This window comes from Electrophorus electricus, chromosome 8 (genome assembly GCF_041902795.1).
Source record: "Electrophorus electricus isolate QZ-2024a chromosome 8, ASM4190279v1, whole genome shotgun sequence".
In the NCBI taxonomy this organism is placed as follows: domain Eukaryota; kingdom Metazoa; phylum Chordata; class Actinopteri; order Gymnotiformes; family Gymnotidae; genus Electrophorus; species Electrophorus electricus.
Genome location: NC_137504.1, coordinates 15,742,923 through 15,770,105, shown reverse-complemented (window position 1 = coordinate 15,770,105; position 27,183 = coordinate 15,742,923). Strand labels below are relative to the sequence as shown.

Genomic DNA, 27,183 nt, shown 5'->3' with positions numbered 1-27,183 from the left:
GCTTATCAAGGGGTGTTGATATTATAATTCCACAGCCCACTGCATCTCTCAGATATTAGCATCAAGGAGAGGTCACCCTTCTTCTACAAACTGGCCATGCATGATTAGTTTAATATTTGTTGTTGGCATGGAGTAACTCCAAGTCATATCACTTTTGTTTTTTGCTTGTTTGAATTAAAAAATAATGGATCATGATTGGCTAATCTATGAAGTAAATGTAAACAATTAAGTATCACCAACTTGATAAAAGATTCATAACTGAAAAGCATGAATGTTTCAACAAATTCTGATTATTTATGACTCTGATATTTATAAGTGATTGATAATCTCACATTATTAAAACTTTGTATTTGTCTTTGTCAGCATGCACACGCAATCAACATACACAAAACGATCCACAAACAGGGTATCGCAAATTAGTGACTTCAAATAAAACTTAAATCTCCATTAAGTAGTTAAAAAGATGTTTTCGAGAGATTTGAAATCCAAGGCCAAGCTAAGGTAAGATATCTTGTAAATAGCTCTGTCATTCATTAAATAGTAACTCAGAAACGCAGCAACACTAATTCATATTTACATCTACGGCATCTATGTCCTCTAAGACGATCCACCAATGCACCTGATGCAGTGTACACTGCCACCTTCTGTTTCATCGTGTTCATAACAACAGTTATAAACAACTTCAAAACTCCATCTTTGTGAAATGAAACTCGGAGTGAAGAAAGAAATCTGATGTTAAAATGAAACAACAGCAACAACATAGAGTTGTTAACAACTAACACAAACCTGGAAGTGTTAGTGCGGGCAGAGGGCAAGGCCAACGAAGGCATAAAGAAAGTGACACAAATGTAATTCATGTATCAAAATTACATAGTCTGCACGACATTTATTTATATATCTTTATATTTTTAACCTTCCAAACTCATAAAAGATAGCAGTCGCTTTTGATTCACAGGAGGTGTCAAAGGCAACACTCCTCTCACTTTATGAAATTTGTGAATGAAATGAGCTCATCTAATTTCTTCCCCTCAATGACTACCACCAGTTTTTAACAAGAAATTCATTTTATCACAAGGCAGAACACAAACAGCAGACTGTAGTCAATTCTCTACCTAGACTCATATCTATCCGTACCTTTTTATGTTTATAAGCAACCTAGTCCACATACTATCATGCTGAAAGGATTACTGGCAATGTCTCTGGTGGAGGTTAAAGAAGACGGCGTTAGTCACTCGATACTCAAGGATGCGAACAGGACGAGATTTTTTGCGAATTTAAGTATATCACAAACTACGCATGCGCTACTCAAACAACGCAAGAGGTGTGGTGCCTTCGAACGCGGTTTGCACAAGATCCTATGTGTATAGCGTACTCTCTATACTGGTTTTCTTCAGTCGACGGACCAGTCTCATCGGACTGAATTGAAAAGCGATTGTTCAGGTATTTACAGATTTGACATCGGTTATGTTGTTTTATTAAAACTGTTGAACACTGCCCTCGGTTTACTTTAACTTTGCGTTGTTCGCTCTCTTAACTGAGCTATAGTAGCTCATGCGCGAAGGTGATGCTGATGATGTTGCAGAATGGTGCAGTGCATCCAGGAACTCGGGACAGCTAGGACGATAAGCTAGGCTTGGCTAACTAGCTAGCTACGTGACCACGGCCTACTAGCTCGTTAGCTAGTTAATCTCGATATAGTAGGTAGCTAACGATAGCTATGTGTCAGTGATATCAAGTTAAACAAAACTGAAAGTACCTTCTGCTAGAGCTATCTAGTTTTTTTTATTATTTAAAATTCCTTTTGCAGTATTTTAAATCACCAAACATCCATTGTCATCCTTGATTTTTATTCAATGCGTTCACCGACTAAGCCGGCTAGATTTCTGGCTAAGTAGGAAGCTAGCTCCCAGAACAAGTGAGTGCATGTTCTTGCTACTAGGCACGAGTGGCTATCTCTAACCACCTTGATGATATCCACCACTTGTGACTCGCCATTTTAACAATCCATATAAACAAATGCATCTAAATCGTCTTAACAATTTGAAGAAATGTCTCACATACTTCCCTAAGTGTTTCTATTTGACATTTGCTGTTTGACATTGTAGCTACTGCAGTTCATCTCTCGATTGCATCAGCTGTCAGTTCACTCGGTCGGTAGACGAAGTTGCCCTTGAACACGCGCCAGCACATCAACCAGGCGACTTACGCTAGTTGTGGTAGCTAAGATAGCATACCTAGCTACTGTTTCATTTTTGTAGTTGCGTTTGTTCAGCACGTCCGCTGTTATTACACGGAAACTACGTTAAACGTAGTTTTCTTTTATTCCATTTTTCCCCATTTTGCCGAAGTAACCTGGGGAGTAACCTCATTTTCATTAGTAATCTGAGTGAGTCTTTGGGTTTATCCTAAAAACAGTGAAAAGTCGTATTAGATCTAGTACGTTCAGTATTGTAATACATTAATTGAGGACACATGATTTACTACTTAGTTTATTAACCTGCTTATTCACATCAGGTTCACATTAGTAGGTAGGTAGCTAGGGAGATAATCTGGTTTGTTAGGATAGATCATCGTTGGTATTTCACGAGGACCTTTACGTGATAAGTCCGAACTGGGAAACTATAATTAGATAAACTTGTTCACCTTAGAGTTCACATCCATCTCATGATTGGCATGTAAAATCTCTTATAAAGCACCCTTCTCTTGTTTTAATCCCAAGTATTCAGTGTTAGCTACTCTTCATTTTTTAACCTCACAAAACCTCCAGTAGTGGTGGTGATTTGCTGTAAGGCTTGTTTTAATAGGAGTTTTACAGTTACAGTTTTAAAGTTACTCTTGCATCAGCATACTGTATTTTCAAATATGTATTATGGTTAAATAGTAACTATTTAAGAGGTTGAATTTGAGAAAATGGTTTACACCATGTTATCAGCGTGTCCACTAACTCCAGTAATTTTTTATAACACTGATCTGTTCACATCAGATGGTTTGCTGTGCAGTGTAGGTAATCCTCTCTTTGTCTTTGCAGGCTATGGCCATTCCATCAGCATATGTTGACTTGGGCAAGTCTGCCAAGGACATCTTCACAAAGGGATATGGTATGACTTTATAGTTCATAGTGCTAGCCTTGATAGTTACTTAATAGCACTAATAAGCAGTCTATGTATGAACAATGGTATTTGAGCAGGCATACCAGTTCATTGACATAGTTGGAAGCAGATCTTTTAGACAGTTGGTTGGAAACTGTTGTGATATAAAATGGTTAGAGTTGCCTGTAAGCTTGGTAGCCTAGCTTTGTGTGTGTGTAGCTGTAGTTTTGGGGGCGCCGGAGGGGACATGTCTTCCTCCCCCACCCAGTGATGTTGGGGTTAGGTGGTGTGATCTGTCTGTGTGTATGTGTGTGTATGTGTGTGTATGTGTGTGTATGTATGTGTGTGTGTGTGTGTGTGTGTGTGTGTGTGTGTGTATGTATGTAATTTGTTACTGTATAACATACTTTATGCTGTTCAAGTAGTGTGTAACTACTTTCTTAGTAACCTATTGTTTTTGGTTCTTATAGGCTTTGGTCTTATCAAGTTGGATTTGAAAACCAAGTCAGAAAATGGACTGGTAAGTATTCAACAGTTTAGGTTTCAGTTCAAAGCATACAGCTGTTTTACAGTCAGCCAATGGTATCATGCTGAGGTATTAGAATGTGTCTAGGAAAATGATTGTGAAGTAGATTCTTTAATTTCCTGGTTAAATGTAGATGAGGAAATCTGCACAGAAATGAGAACAGTTATACTTGGGATGTAGGCTAAATGTTTGGGGTGAAGTACAAAATATATTCTTAAATATGTGTAGTTTTGGCCTGATTGTGAATGGCTATAATAGTTTATGGTGGCTTATGGCATAAAAACAAGCAGTCCTGTTGTAAGGAGCACTAATAAAGAAATGAATATGGTAGTGTCCCATGTTATCTTATACACGGATATAATGCCTAGTCAGTGCTGATAGTACTTGTAATTAAATAAACAATCCTAATAATCTGTGATCTTTTCTTGTGGTGTACCCCAAAGGAATTTGCAACACAATGATGAACTAACAACTAAACTGAGCTCACTAAAACTATTTACAATGTAATAACATTACTGTGGGTCATTAGACTGAATTTAACTGTAATACCTAGGAAACCACTGTAAAAACCTATAGACAGTAGGTTCTTGTTGCTTGTGTTAACTACTTTATTCAGAATGTAAAATAGGGTGGTGCCATATATAAATTATTTAAAACAATAAAACATACTCCATGACATTCTCAACTGAAGACAGGGTGATATAAATGGTACTGAACATTGTATATTAGATTATTTCAGTCTGAGGATGGAGACTCTTATTAGTGAAGTGTCTATCACAGAACTGAAGTGTTGCCCTTGATATGATTGTCAGAGAGAGCAGCTGTGAGTGAGATGAGACATGCAAGCATTGCATATTGGTTCATAAAAAAACAGGTTCAAGTTTCAGTCACAGTCTAGGAGAAATTGAAGTTGTTAGGCCATTGATGAGGTGTTTATATTTCTGACACTTCAGTTTCAGTATTTTGTCCATTATCCTAGGAATTCAGAAGCACAGGCTCTGCCAACACAGAGACCAGCAAGGTCTCTGGAACATTGGAGACCAAGTATAAATGGGCAGAGCATGGGCTCACATTCACTGAGAAGTGGAACACTGACAACACTCTGGGCACAGAAATCACCCTGGAGGACCAGGTGAGAGAATCTGAGATTTTGCCTGCCAGTTCTTTTTAAACTGTTTTGGTTAAAGGATTGCTTGGTACAGACATAGGTAGCATTGATTCGAAGCTAAGGGGATGGCTTAGATAAGCTTAGTAGCTTTTTTACTTTTATTAATTTTAGATGACCTTATATGTTAGTCAGCAGGTTATAACTCCTGTCTTAGTTATGGACCATGGTTTGTTGCTTATGCTTTCACTAGCTGGCTAAAGGACTGAAGCTGACATTTGATTCTTCCTTCTCTCCAAACACTGGGTATGTGTCTCTTACTCTTATCAGCTTTTCAGTATTACATATGGACTTTAACCCAGCTTAACATTCATTGCACATTCTTTAAAATTACTTTATGAGCCTACAATTAAGTAAAACTTGTAAAATGAAAATAATAATTTATGTAAAAGAAAATAAACATTTAAAAAGTCTGATCCTGGAACTCATGTTTGGATCCCATAGATGTTATTCTTCATGAAATGCTTTTTTTCCCCTCATAATTTTTTTTCTTCTATTCTCTAAGTAATACGTTTTTGAACAGACAGTTTTGGACAATACCTGTTTCTTGATTTCTCCACATAGCAAGAAAAGTGGCAAGATCAAGACCTGCTACAAGCGGGAGCACATCAATCTTGGCTGTGATGTAGACTATGACATCAATGGCACTGCTGTGCATGGTGCAGTGGTTGTGGGGTATGAGGGCTGGCTTGCTGGCTACCAGACGACCTTTGAGGCTGGGAAGAACAGAGTCACCCAGAGCAACTTTGCTGTAGGCTACAAAACAGATGAATTTCAGCTCCACACAAATGTGTAAGCTTAATTAACTTTTTATTTTTATTTTTTTAAATGATCTTTAGGTCACAGCAAGTTGTCTTATATAACACTACAAAATCTTGCAAAATGGGTACACACTTTGGAGGGCCATCACATGATTTCTCATTCAAATTCAAAAGTCAGCAGAATGTGCTTATAGGAGTGCTGCTAACTATTCTATTACATAGATGACATAGCAGCTATACTCTCAATTTCCTATCGACAAGGAGTACACAGTCATTCTTTTTATTGAATTAGAGCACAATACTCCCATGGACTTTTAATTATAAATAGTAGTGGTATAACTTGAACACTGTAGTAGAATGCAGTCTTCAGTTACCTTCAGCTAATGTTTTTGAATAATGCTGTTGTTCCCCTTGTATACACTGGTAGTAGGATCCTTAGCCCATCTGCATATGTCTAGTACATGGCTTATAACCTCTCGATATGGTGTTTACAAAAAATAAGTGAGCTCATGTTATTGTCATTTCTCCATCATCCCACATATGTCTGACCCATTATATCTAAAAACCAGGTTGTTTTTAAACACTTTAATTCCTGATTAGTTAAACTGTCAAGGGCTTTTCAGGCGATGCAGGGTGCTATAATGTTTTTGGTGTCCTGCTAGGACAGATGACAACTTTTTGTTACGATTGCACACACACGAGGGAGAGGATCTAATTGCAAGAAGTTTTATTGATGAAACTGAACAGGTTAGAGGAGTCAGGCAGGTAATCATAGTCAAGTCAGTCTGAGGTGGATAACGTGGGGCAGAGTCCAAGAGGTGTTCAGAGGTCAGGCAGGAAATTGGGTCTGAAACACAGGCAGTATTAAAAAACCAGGAAGTCAAACGTGTATCTGGAATGCTCGGTATGCAACATGGGGTTGGCAGTACTTCATGAAGAGAGTGCAAAGGAGGGGAGCTTAAGTAGAGGGGGCAGTAATGAGGAGAATAGTTATCAGGTGTGTACTAGTATTCTGGCGAACCAGATCAGAGACGTCGGCGAGAAGAGGTAGGTGTGGCAGGTAGGACTGCAGGGCTGAGCGTGGTTCCTGTTGTTCGTAATAGTTTTGAAGATGTCACTTTCAGATCAGTGCCTACTTTTAAGACAATAATATATTTCAAAATGCTGCATCAGTGCAGACATTGATTACCCAGAATTGTATACTAATTGTCTGGTGTAATTTTTAAAATGCCATTTTCTTTTAACTACAGGAATGACGGGACTGAATTTGGTGGTTCCATCTATCAGAAAGTGAATAATAAACTGGAAACAGCTGTCAATCTGGCCTGGACTGCTGGCAACAGCAATACCCGCTTTGGCATCGCTGCCAAGTATCAGATCGATGCGGATGCTTCGTTTTCGGTATGTGGTTTGTCTCTGCTGTCATTAAGGCCACACAATGACCATACAGTGAGTGTCCCACTTTGGTTTTGCCTTTTTGGCTTCTATATATACATTTTTTCCCCTATCTATCCTGTAGGCCAAGGTTAACAACTCCAGCCTTGTTGGTCTGGGATACACTCAGACCCTGAAGCCGGGTAAGTATAACAAAACTTTAACTTTACAGACGTGACTGTCAGCCTTCTGATAAGAATGTTTCATGCAAGGTCTTTAGCCTCTGTTACCTTGTGGTAACTTCTTTAGAAAATATTTTTTTGGGGATTTATATGATTGTCTTTCATCTTTAAACAGAATACAAAATGGTTGACATTCAGAAATACAATAGCTGTCATTGATTGATTCCCCCCCCCCCAATTCCTACTTTAGCGATACAGTACTGATATTAAACCATCATAATGAAGCATTCTTAGCATTTTTATAACCATTTTTTAATTTAGGATTTAATTATGAATGCATGTGTTTTGACTTAGGTATTAAGATGACCCTCTCTGCTCTGTTGGATGGGAAGAACATCAATGCTGGTGGACACAAACTGGGTCTAGGGCTTGAGTTTGAAGCATAGAAAAAAGAAGATTGCAGCTATCACAAACCTCAAAAAAAAGAAAAGAAAAAAAGTACTAGATACATTTGCACACTTTGGGTTTCTCTTGTATGTGAGAAGAGCTGTTACGTTTTAAAATCATGCTACAGTTGAACTGTGTTAAAGGACATTTGAAGATAAACTCAATACTTTTTCAGAAAGGAAACAGTATTGTGTTTGGGAGGTCTCACAAAACAATAGCAGCAGTAACGGTTTGCAAAGATTTAAAATTGTTGCATTTCACTAGACACGCCTGATTCAGATTAAATTATTTATTACAGTGCGGAAGGTGGAGATGAATATTTTTCAGAAAAACGAGTTGATGGAGTCTAAAAACACTAAATAACACTAGATAATAAGTCAGAGATAACAAGTATTGAATTTCAACATTCCTTTGATACTTGGAGGCTATTTCTGTAAAAGGTAGAATTTTTTTACACATAACATCTACTGTAGAAGGAAAATGATGTTAACCTTCACAATGACTGATGGTTCCCATTAATCTCTGCAGCATTAGACTCCAGTTCTGGGTAAATCAGGTGTTTTTGTCTCAAGTGTGTGTGTATGTTGCATATAGCAAGCTATTGTTTTAAATATGTCCTTGTATGCTATCTGTAAGGTTTCACATAAAACCCCTTGTCAAATGTACATGAAAATAAGATGGCTAATTCACAGGCCAACCTTCTTATGGTAAATGTTGGGGGGAAAAACACAATGCATTTTAATAAGGGATGTAGTCTTTCGATTTTGCTGTAAGTCCAGAATACTCTGTACTTGGCAGTATTGGCACTACTTTATGTTCAATAAAAAGTGGTTAAAGAGGAGTGCCACTCTCATCTCTCCTGGCTATACTTTTGGGCATTGGGGACACAACTTTGACAATGAATCAATACTTTTAACTTTTAACTGCTGCCCAAAAGATATTGCAAACAATGAGGTAGGTACATTTTGTAAGTAATTGGTATTGAAGTAATTTGTATTAATGGTAATAATGGCTTTATGTATAGTGTACGGGTTTTTATCCAGTGTTGCAGAACTCGAAGAAAGTCCTAATTACTGAAATCTGGTTCTGAATGATTGGGCAAAAATTCTACTAGAGCTTCAATTGAAATGCATAGGTGGAAGTGTACAGTTTTGGTTGCATTATAGGTTAATGGGTTATTATTACTATCATTTTTCCGTTTACTGTTATCGTTGATTTTCGTATGCGCGTCAATTAGTATAAGCGCTCACTTTAAGGGATGTAGTCATTGATTCGTGTGACGACAACGTCCTCCAAAGAGGCGGGGTTAATTTCTCAGGTTCTACACGTTAGTGGAAGTTTGCCACACCCACTCGTCTACGCCAACAGTACAAGATGGCGGCAGTAAAGATGGAGCTAAAATTATCTGTTTGTTTATTAGTAATTTTGGTCATTCTGACGCCATTACCTGTTAGATGCAATGACTTCTCTGATGGTGAGTTATAGATTCCGCTTGCTATATTGATAATTAGTTTTTTGTCATAAACTTGGGATAGGTGTTAATATTGCTGTTTATATGTTAATAGCTCACGCTAGCTAAACTAGCTTATCTGGCTGGCTAACTACCCTACCATGCTATACAGTGCTGTAGTTAATGATCTAGCTTTATACTTAGTTAGCTAACTTATGTCAGAATGTGACTGATTTCAGCGGGCTAATTCACACTTCATAGTGTATAAATATGACTATTCAAAGACGTTAGGTTAGCTAGCATTAGCTAACCCAAAAGTCATAGTCACAGAGGACAAGATATGCACACACTTTCCCAACGTTTATGATTTATAAATGATTGCTGTGTGTCTGTCTCCAGAATGAAATGCAGACAACGAGCTGATCGTTTCGTACGTTTGTAAAGGACACCATACTTATGTGACGCAAGAATTTTCCATAGACCAGAATTAAAATTTAGATCATATTTCTCAAAATAACCTGGTTTTTAATGCACAGTTTAGGTACTAAATAAAGGTATGTCTAGGTTATTTTATTTTCAGTGATTACATAGGCCTTTCATTATTTATTATTTATTTTTGTAGGAATTTAAGGAAACGTCATGTTGCATATGAACGTTGATCTAAAGAATGAATTCCTTGCGTGAAATTATTTTGTGTATTTCAGGTCAGTCTGCTTGTACCTGTATTTTTATGGTATTTCAAAGTATGTGTGTGTATGGAATTGGGTACTTTTCTGTAGGTCTCACATTTATCAACTGCTGTGCCTGTGTCCAATTGTAGTTGGGTCTCATGCTACACAAGAAGCAACAAACATGACAACCTCTGTCCCTAACAACCTCTCTGCTCTCATAACAACACCCAACAAAGACAAATCAGCAAACCAAAACTTCACCACCACTAGTGCTGCCCTGCCTACAACACTCAAGCCTACTGATTTTGATGTTGCTACTGTGGGTCCAGAAAGCACCGAGTCTACTGAGCTAAAGCCCACTGACACCTCTGAAGCCAAACTAGCTAGCCCCTCTGTCTTTGAGAAAGAAGAGCCAGGCCCAGCCTTTGATTTTGAATCCACCACCTCTCCTATAGGGATGACTGACATTTACAGTTACGATGATGAAACAAATGATGAAAACTCAAGGTTTGCTGATGATGGTCAACAGTCAAACCAGATATTCACACAAAATCTGGAGGAGAACATTGATAGCAATGATGTGGATGAGAGGCCTGAAAAAATCGATGTTCATATGAAGGACACTACCATCTACACCACCCAAGATGAAGACTCGCACTTCTTCTTCCACCTGGTCATCATTGCTTTTCTAGTGGCAATAGTCTACATCACTTACCACAACAAGAGGAAGGTATGTTACTATTTTGTTTTAAAATTTATTGTAAGATTGTGGAAAACAGTCCCTCTAGCTGTTGAAAATATTATCAATACCTCTTAAAAAGACATTTAGATAATACATATGCTTTATTAACCTAAATGAATCTCTGCAACAATTGTTTCAGCACTCCCATGTTGGAATTATTTTAATAACATCTCCAATGATGGCCATTATCACTTGACCGATAATTTCCTATTGAAAATGGACAGTTTGGCAGGAAATAGTTCTAAAGTTTAACATCAACACTGTGTAATAGACATTTTACTTATATATTGCCATTTGTTTTTATTGCAGTGTGTAGATTTGTATACTGTTAACACAGACAAAAATGTAACGGCTTTTATTTTTAAATCCCTGTGTGGATTCTGGAAATGGAACTGACAAAAAACTTTAAAAATATGATGGCTACTGTGATAGCTTTCCAGCAGCGTTAATGGTTGACGATTAATAATCCATGCTGCTGTATAGCACTTTTAAGCATCTGTCATAGCAACCACGTAAACACTGACAAATGCTGTCAAACCTGTTAGTTTGGTGCAAATAGCCACTTTGTGACTGTTGGGAAGACGGTTAAATGTTCTATCCCATTTAGACGAGTTTATTTGGCTTGTAATTGGAATTAATTGGTGTGTAAAGGCCTTTTCTGTGTCATCTGGGTGGACAATGTTTAATCAGAAGAGTTAAGGCATATTACATTAAATATACTGTGGTAACTGTGTTCAACACTACAAGTCAGAATAAATACAGAGTATTTTGTTTAAGGGTGAAATTGTGTGATCCAGGAAAATTATTGAAAGATGTTTTAATATAGTGAAATCAAACAGACACCATCATGTAGCTTTTATAATTGAAAAAGCTTTGAGTTTTATTAACATGATCCCAAGCCAAAAAAAACTATGCAAACTGCCAAAAAAGTGCAGTAGAGAAAGACTTAATTTGGGCCAGAGGAAGAGGCCTTTTCTATGATGTAACTGAATATCATAAGATACCTCACACAACAAAAGAGTTCTGCGACAGTACTGTTCACAAAATGAATTAAGCACCATGCACGAGCTAACTGTCTCGCACGCTTGTAAAGGACACCATACTTGTGTGACGCAAGAATTAACCAGTTTTTCATAGTCCATAAACTTTAGATCATATTTCTCAAAATAACCTGGTTTCTAATGCATAGTTTAGGTGCTACATAAAAGTATGTCTAGGTTATTTTATTCTCAGTGATTACATAAACCTCCCATTATGTATTGTTTGGCTTTTCTATGTTGCATATAAACGTTGATCTAAAGAATCACTTGCTTCGATGAAATTCTGTGACCATGTGACGCACTCTGTATAGGGTGTGTGCGCAATCCATTCTGTGTGATTGTTTGTCTTGGCTGCAGCCTGTTTTGAGTTTCCTGAATGTCTGTGCTAACTGGTACCTTTTGCCAATGTAGATCATGCTTCTGGCTCAGAGTCGACGCTGGAGGGAAGGCCTGTGCTCCCGTAGTGTGGAGTACCATCGGCTTGACCAGAATGTCCACGAGGCGATGCCATCCCTCAAAATGACCAATGACTACATCTTTTAAACAGCTGCCCACTATAATAAGATGGACGGGTTTATTACTGATTAAATGCAAGTGTGTGATAATGTGCACAGTTAAACGAGAGGACACTTCTATGCATTCTTGGAGCAGGAAAGGAGAAGCTTCATGCTGCAGTAACCTCATGCATCTGGGCAGTGCAGTTAGAATATCTTTGTTTCTGTGGGTTAGTTAATTTCAACATAATTCTTTGTTTTTCCCATATTGTAGGGAAGAAAGATACGTTAATAAACTGCTTCAATGTTGTACATCTTTTTGGGGAAGAGGGTTATGTATTTGTCAAAAAGGTGTGCCCACATAAATACATGATTATTGTGCTTAATATTTCATGTCATTTAGCTCATCTCACATGGTGACAACCTTAGAGTGATAATGTCTGTTCTCTTTGTGTATGAAATTTTACTTTGGCTGACAATTGTGAAACCATAGCATCAAGACACTATTGTAGCCCATATTTTTTAACATTTAATTCAAGTGTTCATAGTTTATGATGGCTGTCTTGGCATTTGTTGACATGCAAATGTTTCCCCTTATAGTTTTAGATTGCACAACATTCTGCATTGTGGCTTGATTATTATTTTATGTGCTTCTCTTATTCCACTAAATGCAACACCTATCACTACAATAAGGAAAGAAATCATCTAAAGCAGACAAATCTTATTCTATGCTGTGTAGTCTTTGGGCTGGTCCCACTTGTGATTTTGTTATGACTTCAGTGAAGTCTATTACAATACACATAGTATCCTTTTAACTATACTCCATGTTCTGCTAAACATAAAAGCCCTAGTTTATGTACCTACATTCTATTGAATCACATTTAAGTTCCTGCTTGTGCTTAGTCTGATAAATGATTCATACAGGGAGCAAATTTGCGTATACGTGCATACTATGATTTCCTAAACTGAAAACAATGCCATCTGTAAGTAGTAAGAGTTATTGTGACTCTACGCCGTTAAATTGGTTTTGAAAAGAAACAATGACTTACATTAAAATGTATAATGCCAGGTTTAATTTATTGTTTATATATACATCTGTAAAACAGGTTGTGATTCTTTTTATATATAGTTATCCTGCTTTCATTGCCTATGAGTAATTAACTTGAGGGTTTTTTTTGGGTACTTGTGTGTCATTACATCTTTCATAGACTTTAATGAATAAGGATTGATAAAAGGTTCAGTTGATTCTAGTGACATTTGAAGTCTAAAGATGCTCTCTATCAACATGCAGACCAAATTCCAGCATGGTGTCATGAGGCAAAAAAAAAAAAAAGAATTCCCGAATCAGACACTCCAGAGCCCCAGCTGTCAAAATCAGCTGTTTAATGCATTATTAAGAAAGAAGAATGCAGTGGTAAGCTTAGCAATGGCAAAAAACCTAGCATCGATGACAGACTACAGTAATGGATGATTAAAGAATACGTACATTAAAATGGTTAAACGGACAAAGCAATATCCAAGATGTAGGGATAGATATGCCAAAGACTCTTGCAAAGGTTAGCATCTACATGACTTTATAGGTTTATCCAAAATAGAACTTCTAGACAAAAACAGAAAGGTCAAGTAAAGTTGGGTTAAATGTGCAAGATTTATATTAACATGTACAGAAGTTATGGAATGTGGAAACAATGCAATAACTTAATTACACGCACCACTTCATTTTTGAAACCTGGTGGCTTATGCATATATGGATGCTAGAACAGGCTAACTTGACTTTGTGACTCTTGACCACACCAAATTGTGAATTGATGTGTAGAAGCATTCCAACTGTTCAGATACAACCGAATGGCTCAAAACCCTGCGTGTCCTTGCAGGTGGATGATTATCTAAAGCAGACTATTGGGAAATTTTCCAGGGTGAAATGTGGAATGCTCTTGGCTGGCCAAGACAGCTGATCAGAAACTTGAGCATAAATTCTATTTACAAAAGATCAAGCATTACAGGCTCTGCCAACCATTACCTGTGTCTGGCAATATCTATGGGCTTCAGATTTCAGTCATTCATTGATTGCAAAGGATTTGCTACCAACTGTTAAACTTGTCAATTTACATTAGTTTGTAATATATTAAGTAATGTTCATCTGAAATAAAAGTGTAAAATGGGTTGTAGCTCGGGTTCACCAAGTATAGCTGAAGACAACCTCAAATTAAACCTAATATTCTGAAATTCATCCTCAGTCTGTTTAATTTCAAATCAAGATGCTTGAGTAGAGCCAAAACAATTCTACAGACTGCACTCGATGTACAGGCTGCATGTAATATCACTACATATATGGGTCTTAAATATGTGTATATAAAAGTTATCCGTCCTGTATAAACGTTTTGTCACGTTTTCCTTTCCTTGCATAAAACTAAAATATTAAAAAAATGTTTCTGTTGGCTCAAAATCCAGATAAAAAAAATTGCATTGTACACAGGCATGCATTCTATGCATGCATGTAACACTATATATGTTGTAAATCCATTGGTCAAAACAGAATTTTCAATAAACTGCAAAAAATTAGTTTAACCTTTGTCAATAAACCACGTGTAAATGGTTGTATAAATTGCCTATTTTTTTTTTTTCTGAAAAGGATCATTGTTGTTTCTTTAAAGGAATAATAAATTGCAAGTTATCTTTGCAAAACATTTTGGAGTTTTATCTTTGGCAAATGACTGAACCACAGTGAAGTTTTTAAAACATTCTGTAGGGTCTAAAATAATATAGATGACCCTAACTACACATTAGGTCCTAGACGCTAAAATATTTTGTTATTGAAGTATAGTTGCAAATATAAATATTTTTGCTCTGTAATAAAGTATTCTTTTGCAAAACTTTTGCAAGTTTTTAAACTACTTTTAAAACTACTTCTGTGTTGTGTAATTTTACTTATGTATATTGCCTTTTGTTAAAAAAAACCCTATTAACACAATCTAAAAACAAAATTAACCAACTGAAATAGCACAGTGCGTGGATGAAATTTCTGAAAACACTTCATTGTTAGTAACAAGGATAAGTGAGATTCTGGTGAGGCACTGGGCAACAGGGTGGACTGATACTGGCTCAGCACTACCACCTGAATCTGTCAGCTTCTGGTGTTTATCCATTACAGTACATTCTATTCCATTCTACACAATTTTCACAAATACACAGTATGTATTTCTATGTGTATTTGTATGTATGTGTATTTGTATATGTATTTGTATAAAATTCAATATCATGTTATTATTAATTGCCCGAGATAATATCGGTTGTCATTTGAATATTGGATGTAGGGCCTGTCATTAAAATTCGTTTACATAATTTAATAGTTTGTGACGCTGAAACGAACAGTCTTTCCGGATACCATCCTCCGTGCTATTTTTGATAGCGCAGACTCTCAAGTTATATAATACGTATTTTTTGTCAATTTTCATCTTCCTCCTCCTGTTTTAAACAAAGGGCGTCATCAAATCGAACGCACTCTTGAGGTAAAAAAAAAATGTTATTAAATCAGGTAAGCTACAGCATCAAAATATTTCTACTAACACAGATTTCTGAACCTTTGTGTTTTTTTGTTTTTTTTAAACAAATATAATAAAAAATATGAGTAAAACCGTACTTATAAATCATAATAAAAACCATGATTGTGAAGTCAAAATATTTTATATTGCTACGTTTTCGTTTACAGATCTCTGAAAGCCGGAAAGTGAATAAAAAAATAAAATTCAAAAGATAGCATTTTTATTACACTTATTTTATTTAACTGCTAATATTCAATTCTCATGAATGTGCGCTATTGTACGAGCAGAGTATTTACGTGGGTCGTTTTAGATAGAGTTAAAGTTAAGAGCGTTTGCTGATACTGACGTGGCACAGTCATGCCTTTACGACAAAAGTAGGAGAAATGTAGGTTAGGAATACGAAAATGTTCTTTCATTAGGCCCATTGCTCCGTTTAACATATCGTGGAAAGCTAGTTTTATTAAGCATTGTAAGATCGTTGTCCACGGCCTAGTTTTCAATATAAATCAGTAAAAACTTTTATGTTCAAGCGTAAAAGGACCAATGTTGCAATGTGTAGCCACTTGATGGCTCTAGAGTCTCAGGAGTTAAACAGATTCGGATATATCAAGCTCCACCCCCATGGTCTGCCAAAAGGAAAAAAAAAACAATGTTACTGAAGTCTTTTATCAGACATACATTTTCGATTTCTGTGATGCTTTTATGAGCTTGTACACTGAATGACCTTGACTACATTTAAATATATGGTTTGCTTCTCAAACTGCATTAAAAAAGGTTGGCTTTGATAATATTAGGACTCATTTTGAAGACAAAGCTAGTGTCTTCCGTGGCAAAATTTCCCCATGGGAATGTCACATTCAGACAAAAACACAGGCAACCTCAGAAAGGTAGTTTCAATAACCGAATTAGTAAGCATTAAAAAGGATAATCCTATTTGTATTTCTAGGAAACCCTTATATAAATAGCTGTTAATGTAAATTTAAAGTATTGATCAGGAATTTAATGCTCTTTGTCTCACAGAAATTGAATTAGATTGCCCAATTAGTCAGCTTTAAAGGTGTACACAGTCTTAAAGAACTGGGAGGACAGCAATCAGTGGTTTCACTTTTCAGGATGGAACTTGATGGAACTGGCTTTGATACAAGTGATTGTATATATGCATTGTCTGCAATTGTTTTTTTTTTTTTTTTTTGTCCTGGGTTCACAGTGTATGCTTGCAAAAGTGCGGTGTATTCAAATGTGAATTGTATTGTCACAGTTTGAAAGGTACAGGGAGTCATCCTTAGTTTTAATTCTGTTTACCCTTATGGATAAGAAGGACATTATAGAGACTACTTTATGCAATGATGTAATTGTATAAAACACACCACCGCTCATGAAGCTTATTTCTAGGACTGCCTTTCTCCACCTCAGGAACATTGCAGAGATTAGGAACATGCTATCCTCATATGATGCAGAAAATATGCGTTTATCACTTCAAGATTGTACTACTGTAATGCATTACTATCTGACTGTATCACTAATGCCCAAACAAGCTCCAGCTAGTTAAAAATGCAGAAGCCAGAATTCTTATTAGAACTAGGAAGTTTGATCATATTACTCCTATCTTAGCTACATTACATTGGCTTCCAGTAAAATTTTGTATTGATTATAAAATACTTCTAATAACCTACAAAGCACTGAATGGTCTTGCCCCACAGTACTTTAGAGAACTCTGAGTGCATTATACCCCACCATGGCTGCTTAGATCAAAGAGTGCAGGCTCTTTACTAGTACTAAGTATAAGAAAATCCACCACAGATGGCAGAGCCTTTTCCTATAAAGCTCCCACACTATGGAATAACCTTCCTGTAAATGTTTGAGACTCAGACACAGAGTCTCAGTATTTAAGGCTTGGCTGAAAACCTTTCTCTACAGTGAAGCATTCCCATCTAAGGTAAAGGTGCAGATCTGTGGGTCCATGGGCATTGAGAGTTATGGTAAACTGAGATATTATGATGTTGTCACTTCACCTCTCTTTTGTCACTCAAGTTTGTTGACTGAGAGCGACAAAGTACTGATGCCAATGTTTCCTTCTAGCTGTATCCTTTTAGCTGTGCTGCCATAGCTAGATCTGCCATACTCCATCTTTGCACATCATAGTTCCCTAAGTTACATACCCTTGTACATGGACATGCCTAACATGCGGGGTGGGTTTCCGACATGCGCACACCGTTGGGACCAGACTAGGACTTCCAGAAAACCAGACTAGACATTGATTGTATTTTTAAACATTTTAAATGTTTTTCTCTTTTTTTCATTACATATTCTGCTCCTTATAGTTCATATTATTACTTTTGTAGTGTCTGATGTTGCCCAGGGGAGGATGGGCCCCCTCTTTGAGTCTTGGTTCCTTTCAAAGTTTCTTCCTCATGCTCCAGGTTTTACCTTGCTACTGTCGCCCTTGGCTTGCTCACTGGGGGCATAGACTCATACATTTGTAAAGCTGCTTTTTGACAACTGTTGTAAAAAGCACTATATAAATAAATTTGACTTGACTTGACACTGGAGTCTGTAACTGTGGTCTTTGTAGTTGATGAATCATGCTTCATTATCTGGACTTGGCACTACCTTCTACAGTGGACAGTGCCAAGTTTGGTGGAGAGGGGATCAGAGTTCAGAGCTTTACACACCCTATTCAAAGAACACCCTATTTAAAGTATCTGATTCAAAGTTACACCTACATGCACTACCTTTATCCCCAGTCTGTAATATGAGTAGTAGAAGAAACCAGTATAAAGCACCTTCGCTTCATGTAAGTACATCCTGTACAAAAAATGCTCCACTTTCATATTCATTGTACCTTTTCAAAGGATATGAGAGCCTCTTACCTCTTGATTAAAAATACATTTTTATTGCCTTAATTATCCATTTGTAAACTGTTCTACTACTTTATCAATAATAGCAATAATACTATGCTTCACCTTCATCTCATTTTTTTTCAACACTATCTCCAGTTGCAAATATCACAATATTGGCCTTTTTACTGGCTTCTGCTTGTCAGGATCTTGCCAGCCAGTTGTCACTGGGCTCCTCTATATGGATATTGTATCAACTGCCATTTTAAGGTGTTTATTTTCCCCTTACTTTCTTTTGGCAGACAGGGTCTGGTTGTTGACTTCATGAGACCTGTTCAATTTAAAATAATCTACTACTGCATGTGAGAAGACAAGACTGCAACCCCCCCCCCCCCAGCCCCCAACCTTGGGGGAACCCCAGGCACTGCTGGGGTCTGCAGGGCTTTTTGTACTAATTTAGTTGAGCTACACTGAAGGATATATTCAGCATTTACAGACATTTGGTGAGTCCTTCCGTTCACAGAATAGTGATGTTTTTTTGGTTAATCATTTTAAAAAAGGTTTTAACAAATTTATTTCTGTACTGAATGAAAACTACATGAAATTATTCAACAATGTTTAAAATCTTACTTCTAACTGCAATTAGAGCATACATAGCAACAGAAATTATGTAAAATGTGTAAATGAAAATTTACACCTCAGTGTTACTTTGCTTACCATTTTAGCAGATTTTTCCCTAAAGAAACACCTCTTCCCTCACCACAAGAGGCATATTTATTACGATCTTGCCTGTCTGAAAAGACAATGGCAGAACTATATTAAAACTGAAAAGACTTATTTACTGCCACTCTACACCAACATGGACTTTATAGCTGTCTACACTTCAGAGCTGCAAACACTGCCCACTATACATATGCACCAAAGGTTTTGAGATGCAGTATATTCTGTATTTGTTATGAAATAATTGTCTCATTTAAAACAGCCACAAAACCAACATTAATTCCAAGTTTACATTTCAGAACAAAATAAACTAAACCAATTCACAAATGGTTTACCAATATATGTGAATATGCTAGCAATCATATGAGCCAAACTCCTCTGATTCCTCTAAAGAGACTAAAATGTAAATGAGGAAATGGAACACACCTAAAGAAACAAAACAATGTCCACTTTGCTATTTACCAAACACTCACGTCTATCTAATCTTCCATTCTATTTCTGACAGACCTTTTGCTGGTAGCACACAAGGGGGCATCCTTTCCTCATCTCCAGAGAACTGCAAGGGCTGTTCCAGGCCTTTTGCATGGCCCTAAATGAGCTTGTTCATGTTCCACAATAGAACTGCAGGGTATGGAGGAAATTACAATGTCAGTGACTACTGATGGGGCTCCTGATTGTGGTCAGTTGAAAAAAAGATGAAAACCACAAGAGGGAAAATATGAAAAACATGACATTAGACGGATTTGAAACAACACAAGTAATGTTGAAAGCAATTTTGATTTGAAACACACACACACACACACACACACACACACACACACACACACACACACACACAAAAACACACACCCCACCCACCCACCCAGCCCCACACCCACACCCACCCACTGTGATAAAATCCACCCTCTGCCATTTCTGCAGAGGTCAAATATTGTTTTTTTTTTTTTGTTTTTTTTTTCTCCACACCCCTCCTGTAGTTCCTGAGATTACAGTGGCAAATCTGATAAATCAATATCTGTCCAGGGCTTTGCCCAAATTGGTTTCCAAATTGGTTTCTGCCCTGTCAGTTTCATTTACTTTAATACATATGGATACATTTTTTAACAATTAACTGATGTTTAGAATATTTAGTAACACACATGATGCTATTTAGCCTAATGATGACCTTTAAATATTCCTTTCTTTCAGTGATGTGTTTTTTTAGCAAAATTTTAGCAAAAGGTTTAAAATTCCTTGGGCAAGCGGGATTAAACACAATAGCATGGTGATGTTAGGCGATCTATTCCATGCTGTCAGCATGGTTTAGGCTTAGTGAGAAATGCTTTATTGCTCTCTTAAAACTGAAACACTGGTCTTGCCTTCCTGAGAAAACTGTAATGTCTGCACCAGTGTTATCTGTAGCCTTGTCAGTGAGCTGCTTGAGATGTTCAGTAGGATTGTTAGTAGCTAGCAAAGAACTTGTCAAACCTTGATGTATTTTTAGCTCTTGTGTTCCATCCCTTGTCTCCTGAATCTTTATTAAAAGTGAGATTTAGAAGAGTAGCTCATCTACATTGTGCTATTATTGTTAAGAGTGAATGAACAATCTTGTTGTTACTTAGTGTAGCATCATAGCAATTTAGTTTAGTGGAACAGATGATGTGCCAGGTAAAATCACTATAATTTAAGGTCAATAGATATTAACACCTAAATGATTTGACTCATAACCAGATTTTTTTTAAGACAGTCTGATAAAGCCTTTATTGATTTCCTTTGAGAAGTACTAGATTCAAGTTTAGGTTGTGATTTAACTAGGCTGCAATTTTAACTTCAGGTTATAACCTAATATGATATAGTAGTGGAAAAATATCTGAAATCTGTTTGATTTGTTTGACTTAATTCATAGAGATTATAAACTAGCAGTAGCTTTAATCATGTGGGAGAACATTTTCACTTATGTCAAAGTGTGAAGTACTTCATCCATATGTTCTTAAAACTAAGAGTTCAAATGTTTTTGATAATGACAACTACATATCTGGCCATCCTTACAAGGCATCTCAGTAAATATTACTAGCACTTTCTACCTGTGACTTTAGAAAATGATGGCACATCTTATCTGAGGATTGAACCACTTTGCTCATATATGTCTCCAGCATACAGGAATACAGCATGAATCTTAAAACCTAAATGTTACTTATTTTGATATTTACTTCTTTTGACATATGTTTATCACAACAGCATATTTAAATGGGCTTTGGTCTGCTCTCACTAGCATTTAAAGCATTACAAAAGTTCAGTGGCAAAATATTTATTACTTGTCAAACCAGTTTAATCGATTTTTCAGATGCATGTTGTGTCCCACCCCCATCCCAAGAGACTCTGCACCGGCTGAACTTGCTGTGTGTCACAGCATAGACAGTACCATAAAGAAGAATGCCAGTCCTGCAGACAGCAGCTCAGCTGAAACTAATGAGAAAAAACAAACAAACAAAAAAAACAGTAAATCAAAACACCCCAAAATGAAAGGAAAAAAAATAGCACAAAACAAAACTAAACAAAGCAGGTAAAGTACAGCTTTAACTAGCGGGGCATCAGGATACGGAATTGCATGAAATATTTGCAGAGAAGGTAAATCAGAATAAAAGTCTTGGCTATAAATGGATACAGTTGTAGTGGCATCAATGCTTTTACAGTTATTAAAAATAGCCATGTTTATTTCTGAGCTGCAGGGAGATGGTGGGTTTTCTTGTGATTTTCTAGGAACATGTTGGCAAAGCAGCAGCTGGATGTGCACCAGGTAAATGCTGATACAGTCAACCGACTCCTCTAGCTTGTAGCGGTATCATTCTGTAAGACCCTGGTCACCCACTCTGCATTTTTTCCAGCATTAATGTTTATTTTTGCCTTATTATCAAGCACAGGGGTTGAATCCTGTCTGATTTATTTAATTTTATTCCAATAAAGCATTTAAAAGACTTTATCTACAGTTTGTATAAGACATAAATCTGATGGTAATAAAATGTTCTTAATCTCTGTTTGGTAGGTTTAGATACACTGGTGAGATGACAATGGTGTAATCACACAGGACTGGATGATTTTTCAGAATGCTGTCATTCTATTGTTTGGCAAGCAGAATATGAATGAAGCAACACATGATTTTTACATGTTTACATGTTAGTGTTTACATCTAAGTGTCTATTACTATTTCTTTCATCAGTGATGTGTTTTTGATATTAGATCATCATAGACCCTTGCCTGTGGGGCCTAGCCAGGGTTGATCAGTCCCTTCTTGTGTCCAAGTAGCGTGGTGCCCCAGGGATTGCACCTTATGCTTTTTCTGCAGTTCCAGTTATCCAGGGTTCTGTGTTGTAACCCTGTGATGCCAAAGAACCTGTATGTACAATGGTGGGACTGGCCTGCAAAACCTCTGCAGTAGGCTTTCCATCTCTGCCCTCTGCACCTGGCTACCAGTTGGAATTCCATTAAAATATGGCAGCCTGGTGGCTTGGTGGTTAGCACATTTGTCTCTCTATTTGGCTAGAGTGTCTGTGTTCTCCCTGTGTCTGTGTGCTTTTCTCTGGGGTCTCTGGTTTCCACCCACAGTCCAAAAACCTGGAGGTTGATGGGATACTCAATCTCTCTCTCTCTCTCTTTATATATATATATATATATATATATATATATATATATATATATATATATGCCTGGGTCGTAACCTCCACCCCTTCCCCTGCACTAGGTGAAGTCCCCTAGGGGGCTGTGGTACACTGTGTGCAAATTGGCTGCCAATTAACATTGGTATGTGAGTGATTTGGGTGTAAAAGCTGGTTTCTATCTGTAAAGTGTCCTTGAGTTTGAGAAAGATGCTACATAAATGTGTAATAATAATAATACATAATATAATATGGAATTCACTGCTCCTTTGACAGGCTCCTTCAGTTGTGGCCTTTTAAAAACAATTAAAACATATTTACTTTAGCATTTAACTAGTTTTAAAACTAGTATTTTAATTTGTTTTTATGCGATTCATTTTTTTTTAGCATTTTATCATTAACTTCTTTATGTTGTTTTTTATTTTTTATACTTTATTATTTATTATGCTTTATTTTTTTTTATACTTTTATTAATCTTTTCATTAATTTTAAGGATTCTTTAGTAAATGTTTTGATTTTGTAATTGTATTTGTTCCGCACTTTGAGCTGCATGTTAACATATGAATGGTACTATATAAATAAAAATTATTATTATTATTAATATTATCATTTTTATTATTCGTGGGCCTCCACTATCTGTTCTTTCCTAGGAACAGTGTGTTCCAATAGAACCACCTACTTGGACATCTCAGATGTTAAGACCAGAGCTGGCCTGCTGTTATTATTATGTGTTCTGGGACCTTCAGTTGATCCCTAAGTCATCCTTCTGCAGGCAGGCACCAGCTTTGGTTAGCAGCCCAGTGGGGGTTCTGTGTTCTGATTGGGGTTCTCTTGCCCTGACTGATGTGATGTTAGGCCTTGCTGGGAATTGATTCTTGCTCTGTTGGATTCCTGTGCTGTCAGTGTTTGCCTCTGCCTTATGCACCTGGTCATTGCACCACAGGTTTCTTCCCTCTCCCAAGGCTTTCAGGCAGCAGCTCAAGATATTCTCCAAGTACCCTCTTTTCAGGTATACTGTAGATGCTAGAGTGATGGATAGGCTGGATGGACTTCAGGTGACATCATATATGGACTGGACCAGGAACTTGAATCTGGCTGTTTTTTGTCTTCCAAAGCTCTGACCAGGTGATCTTAGGGGCAATTGTTATTAGTGTGTGTTGTGTAAATTTGTGAATATTCCAACTTTATGTCTTCATGATTGTGAATGCATGCAACTAGATAGTTGAGTGAATGAGTGAATGATTCATATCAGTTGTAGTACTGTTAATTGCATGTTTTATTAAAGCTAGTGTATATGTGGTGTGTGATAAAGAGACAAAGAGAGAATGAATGAATGAAAAGGAGAGTGTATATGTGTATTTAAGTGTGATAGTGGCACAAGGGTCATCCCACACATATGGGTCCACCTGGTCACCTAGGGACATGTTCAGGGGACATGCATGTCCTTACTGCCAGTAAGGCTGCAGCCTTAATGGAATGAAAAGAAAGGAATGGAAGACAACCATTCATAAACAGCTGCTGAATGTCACACCCACTCACACAGGCATCCCCCCCCAACACACACACACACACACACACACACACACAGACACACACACACACACACACACACACACACACACACACACACACACACACACACTTTCTTTCTCTTTTTGGCATGTCCTCCAAGACTTACTATCAAGCTGATCAAGTCATCAGTACCTCTAAAGTGGCTGACAGGTAATTGCCTTTTCCCTCCTCCATATGTTGTACACAGTGATGGTTTATTGTAATGACAAGGCCTCCTTCACAGTAACACTAACTCATAACTTAACATGGAAAAAGGAGTTTGGTCTTACAATCCTGGCACTTTCATTCAGTGAATAGTTTGAAGAGGGCTTCACCAAGTCAGCTGATGCATTCTTGATGGAGTCGGTCCTTCATTGGATCATCTGTCATGTTTCTTATCATCCAGTTGTAGGGATACGTCACTGGACTGCTTCTGGCAAGCTCACCGAGAGGCTTTCCTTTGATGGCCTCCACATAGCTATAAAGCAGAGGAAAGAGGGAGACACAACCAAGACACCTGATCTATAGTATACGAAATCTGCTTGACTATCAAATATTACCTCCTTTTGGTCTTAAAAACAACAGTCCCAAGGGGATTTATAGCAGCCTTGGGGATCAACCTTGTTCCCACTCTATAATGTCTGATGGATTGGCCTTCGTTGGTTCTTGTTCCCGTCAATTGTGAAGGTTTCAGATGCTATTTAAACTGCTTTTTTTTTTTGGGCAGGTGTGCCAGTTATTTAGGATTTAGTACTTCCTACCTAGCAAAAGAGCAGTGCAGAAAAGACAAATGATGGCTCACAGCTGTGGAATTGCATTATATCCATTTCTATAAATGCAAGGTAGAGAGAGTGCTGTTATTACGGCACCAAAACTGATAATATTTAAGTCAAGTCAGCACTGCGGCCTTGGCCAGCCAAAGATGAAGCATGTGCACGTTAAGCAGATGTAAGATAAAAGACTGAGAAAGAATGAAAGAGGTTGTGAGGGTAGTGATGATGTTGTAAGAAAAAAGAAAGAATATATTTTTCCTTTGCAGATTCTCCTGGGACCATTACCAAGCTTTTCAAATTAAAAAAATAAGAGCCAGAATATTTTTGTAATGCATGGCTAGGGTGTCAGGGAACTGAAAATGTGACATGAGATTAAGTTAATCTGTAGCTTGCTGTGCCTCTCTATGGCCATGTTGGATCAAAAGCACAGATTTTTCTATTTTCTGTGGATGTGGATGTTGAGGTCAATTTGAAATCCCTGAGTAACCTGCCACTATGGGTGAAATGATTACCAGTTTCATGGTAAACCACAGTGAAACTCCAACGTTTAGTATTACTGTTTCAAAATGTAATTATCATTAAAACTGTTGTTGATTACCATGGTTTGAAAAACATTAAATACTGTCCCGCATCACAGTTAGTAACAGTCTTCCAAACAGGCACAGCATGCATCGTGGGTTTGCTTTGTGTCAGTGAAAGCACTGACAACGTTCTGGAAAGGCAGTGACAGTGCTCTGGAAATTTTTCTGACGTGTGCTTATAAAACTCTGTATTGGGCAGAATGTCAGGTTTCTTCTGCCTAACTTGGTCATAACTTGTAAATAATGTAAATCAGGTAATAATGTGAGACCAGGTATCTTAACCTTTGCATTTAAAAACGTGCAATTAATTTTAGAGTGTTTTTGTAGCCTGAGAAAGTAATATAATCTATAAAAGACCTAATATTGTACACTAATTCATTTCAACAGACAGAATAGACGTAGGCTTGTTTATTGCACACTTTTGATTTTGACGATAACAGTAATAGAACAAACAACAACAACACAAATAACGACGACAATAACAACAGCAACAATAATAATAATAATACTTTTTGAACATTTTCAGCTAATTTTACCAATACCACAGTGATACTGATAACTGTGATCATTTTGGTCACTATAATCGTGATATTACATTTTCATACGGTTTCATCTCTACCTGCCACTAATATATATATAATTTATATATATAAATTGTTTGAGTGGATATAAAATGGTGGGTTGTTAGTATTGGTATGTTTGCTCAGAATGTGTGTGCCCAAATAAATTATAATCAATTAAGGCCAAATCCTTTTTACACCATGGTCAAATCTTGAAATAAAGGAACCGAAATAAAGAGACTGCTGTGAATCCTACAGAAGAAGACTCACAGGCTTGGCCATCTGTTTATTAAAGGGAATCGCAGAAAGTTCTAGGCTATGGTTCCTGCCCAAGCAACAGACACTATACTTGCTATATCAATGTTGGCTGTTCTAGATCACAGTTTGTCAGCTTGTTCTCTCTCTCACTCTTGCACGCAATCATGCGCGCATGCAAAATAAGCAGACAGTAATGTGCACAGTAACATACAAACAGAAACATTGCTTCACAGTCACTGTGTTGTATGGTTGCTCTGAGGCACAGTAAATTGAAACATGCATATGCATGCACATTAGTATAGAAATAAATTTTATATAACCAATAGTTTCTGTACCTGCACCACCATTTTGGTGGGGGGTAGCAATAATAACCAAACACATTCACAAATCTTTGAATTCAACAGCAGCCTATATGACTGAAGAAAAAATGTTTACTAAATTGTCAGGCCAAGTGGCATATCATTATCCTATTTTGTGGTGTTAAACTGTGATAATGATAAGTCTGGATTACAGCCTTGTCCTTCACACTGTAAAGAGTGTGGGTTTCCTATAACCCCCCTCACCCTCTGGCAGCTCTTGACTTCTCATTTGGAGATGAGAGGGAAATTTACCCCTAGTGTTTGAACTCCCGCTCTTTCAAAGCTGTGTCGACACTCACTGACACATAGCACTGTGATAGCGTTCAAGGAGGATCGAATCTCTGATCAACTTGAAAAAGCGTCTGAAGCTTTTTCATCTTCCCTCAAGAGTGACGGTGAGAGATCCCCCCTCCCCCTGAAATATTAAAA

At 37.2% G+C, this 27,183-nt stretch overlaps 2 protein-coding genes across 3 annotated transcripts; both read left to right on the top strand.

Annotated features, from left to right (window-relative positions):
* Positions 1–1,287: 1,287 nt before the first annotated feature.
* vdac1 (voltage-dependent anion channel 1) lies at positions 1,288–8,385 on the top strand. 2 transcript variants are annotated; one of them, XM_027011016.3, is made up of 9 exons: positions 1,288–1,440; positions 3,029–3,098; positions 3,560–3,609; positions 4,595–4,747; positions 4,974–5,026; positions 5,345–5,572; positions 6,792–6,942; positions 7,061–7,118; positions 7,452–8,385. In XM_027011016.3, exons 2-9 carry the CDS (start codon positions 3,032–3,034, stop codon positions 7,541–7,543), a joined length of 852 nt encoding a protein of 283 aa, XP_026866817.1. In that variant the 5' UTR covers positions 1,288–1,440; positions 3,029–3,031; the 3' UTR covers positions 7,544–8,385. The 2 variants fall into 2 exon arrangements, with proteins under 2 accessions (XP_026866817.1, XP_081576105.1); XM_081719979.1 differs by lacking the exon at positions 1,288–1,440 and adding an exon at positions 1,639–1,697.
* A 486-nt stretch (positions 8,386–8,871) lies between these two features.
* On the top strand, positions 8,872–13,277 carry c8h5orf15 (chromosome 8 C5orf15 homolog). The gene is made up of 3 exons (XM_027011015.3): positions 8,872–9,018; positions 9,815–10,395; positions 11,859–13,277. Exons 1-3 carry the CDS (start codon positions 8,919–8,921, stop codon positions 11,988–11,990), a joined length of 813 nt encoding a protein of 270 aa, XP_026866816.2. The 5' UTR covers positions 8,872–8,918; the 3' UTR covers positions 11,991–13,277.
* Positions 13,278–27,183: the final 13,906 nt, after the last annotated feature.

Excerpts from the sequence above, each read along its gene's own strand:
- vdac1 (XM_027011016.3), top strand. The coding sequence starts at position 3,032 with ATGGCCATTCCATCAGCATATGTTGACTTGGGCAAGTCTGCCAAGGAC. Across the intron at positions 3,099-3,559 it reads CATCTTCACAAAGGGATATG|GCTTTGGTCTTATCAAGTTG; the intron begins GTATGACTTTAT and ends TGGTTCTTATAG. Across the intron at positions 4,748-4,973 it reads AAATCACCCTGGAGGACCAG|CTGGCTAAAGGACTGAAGCT; the intron begins GTGAGAGAATCT and ends TGCTTTCACTAG.
- c8h5orf15 (XM_027011015.3), top strand. The coding sequence starts at position 8,919 with ATGGCGGCAGTAAAGATGGAGCTAAAATTATCTGTTTGTTTATTAGTA. Across the intron at positions 9,019-9,814 it reads ATGCAATGACTTCTCTGATG|TTGGGTCTCATGCTACACAA; the intron begins GTGAGTTATAGA and ends GTCCAATTGTAG. Across the intron at positions 10,396-11,858 it reads CTTACCACAACAAGAGGAAG|ATCATGCTTCTGGCTCAGAG; the intron begins GTATGTTACTAT and ends TTGCCAATGTAG.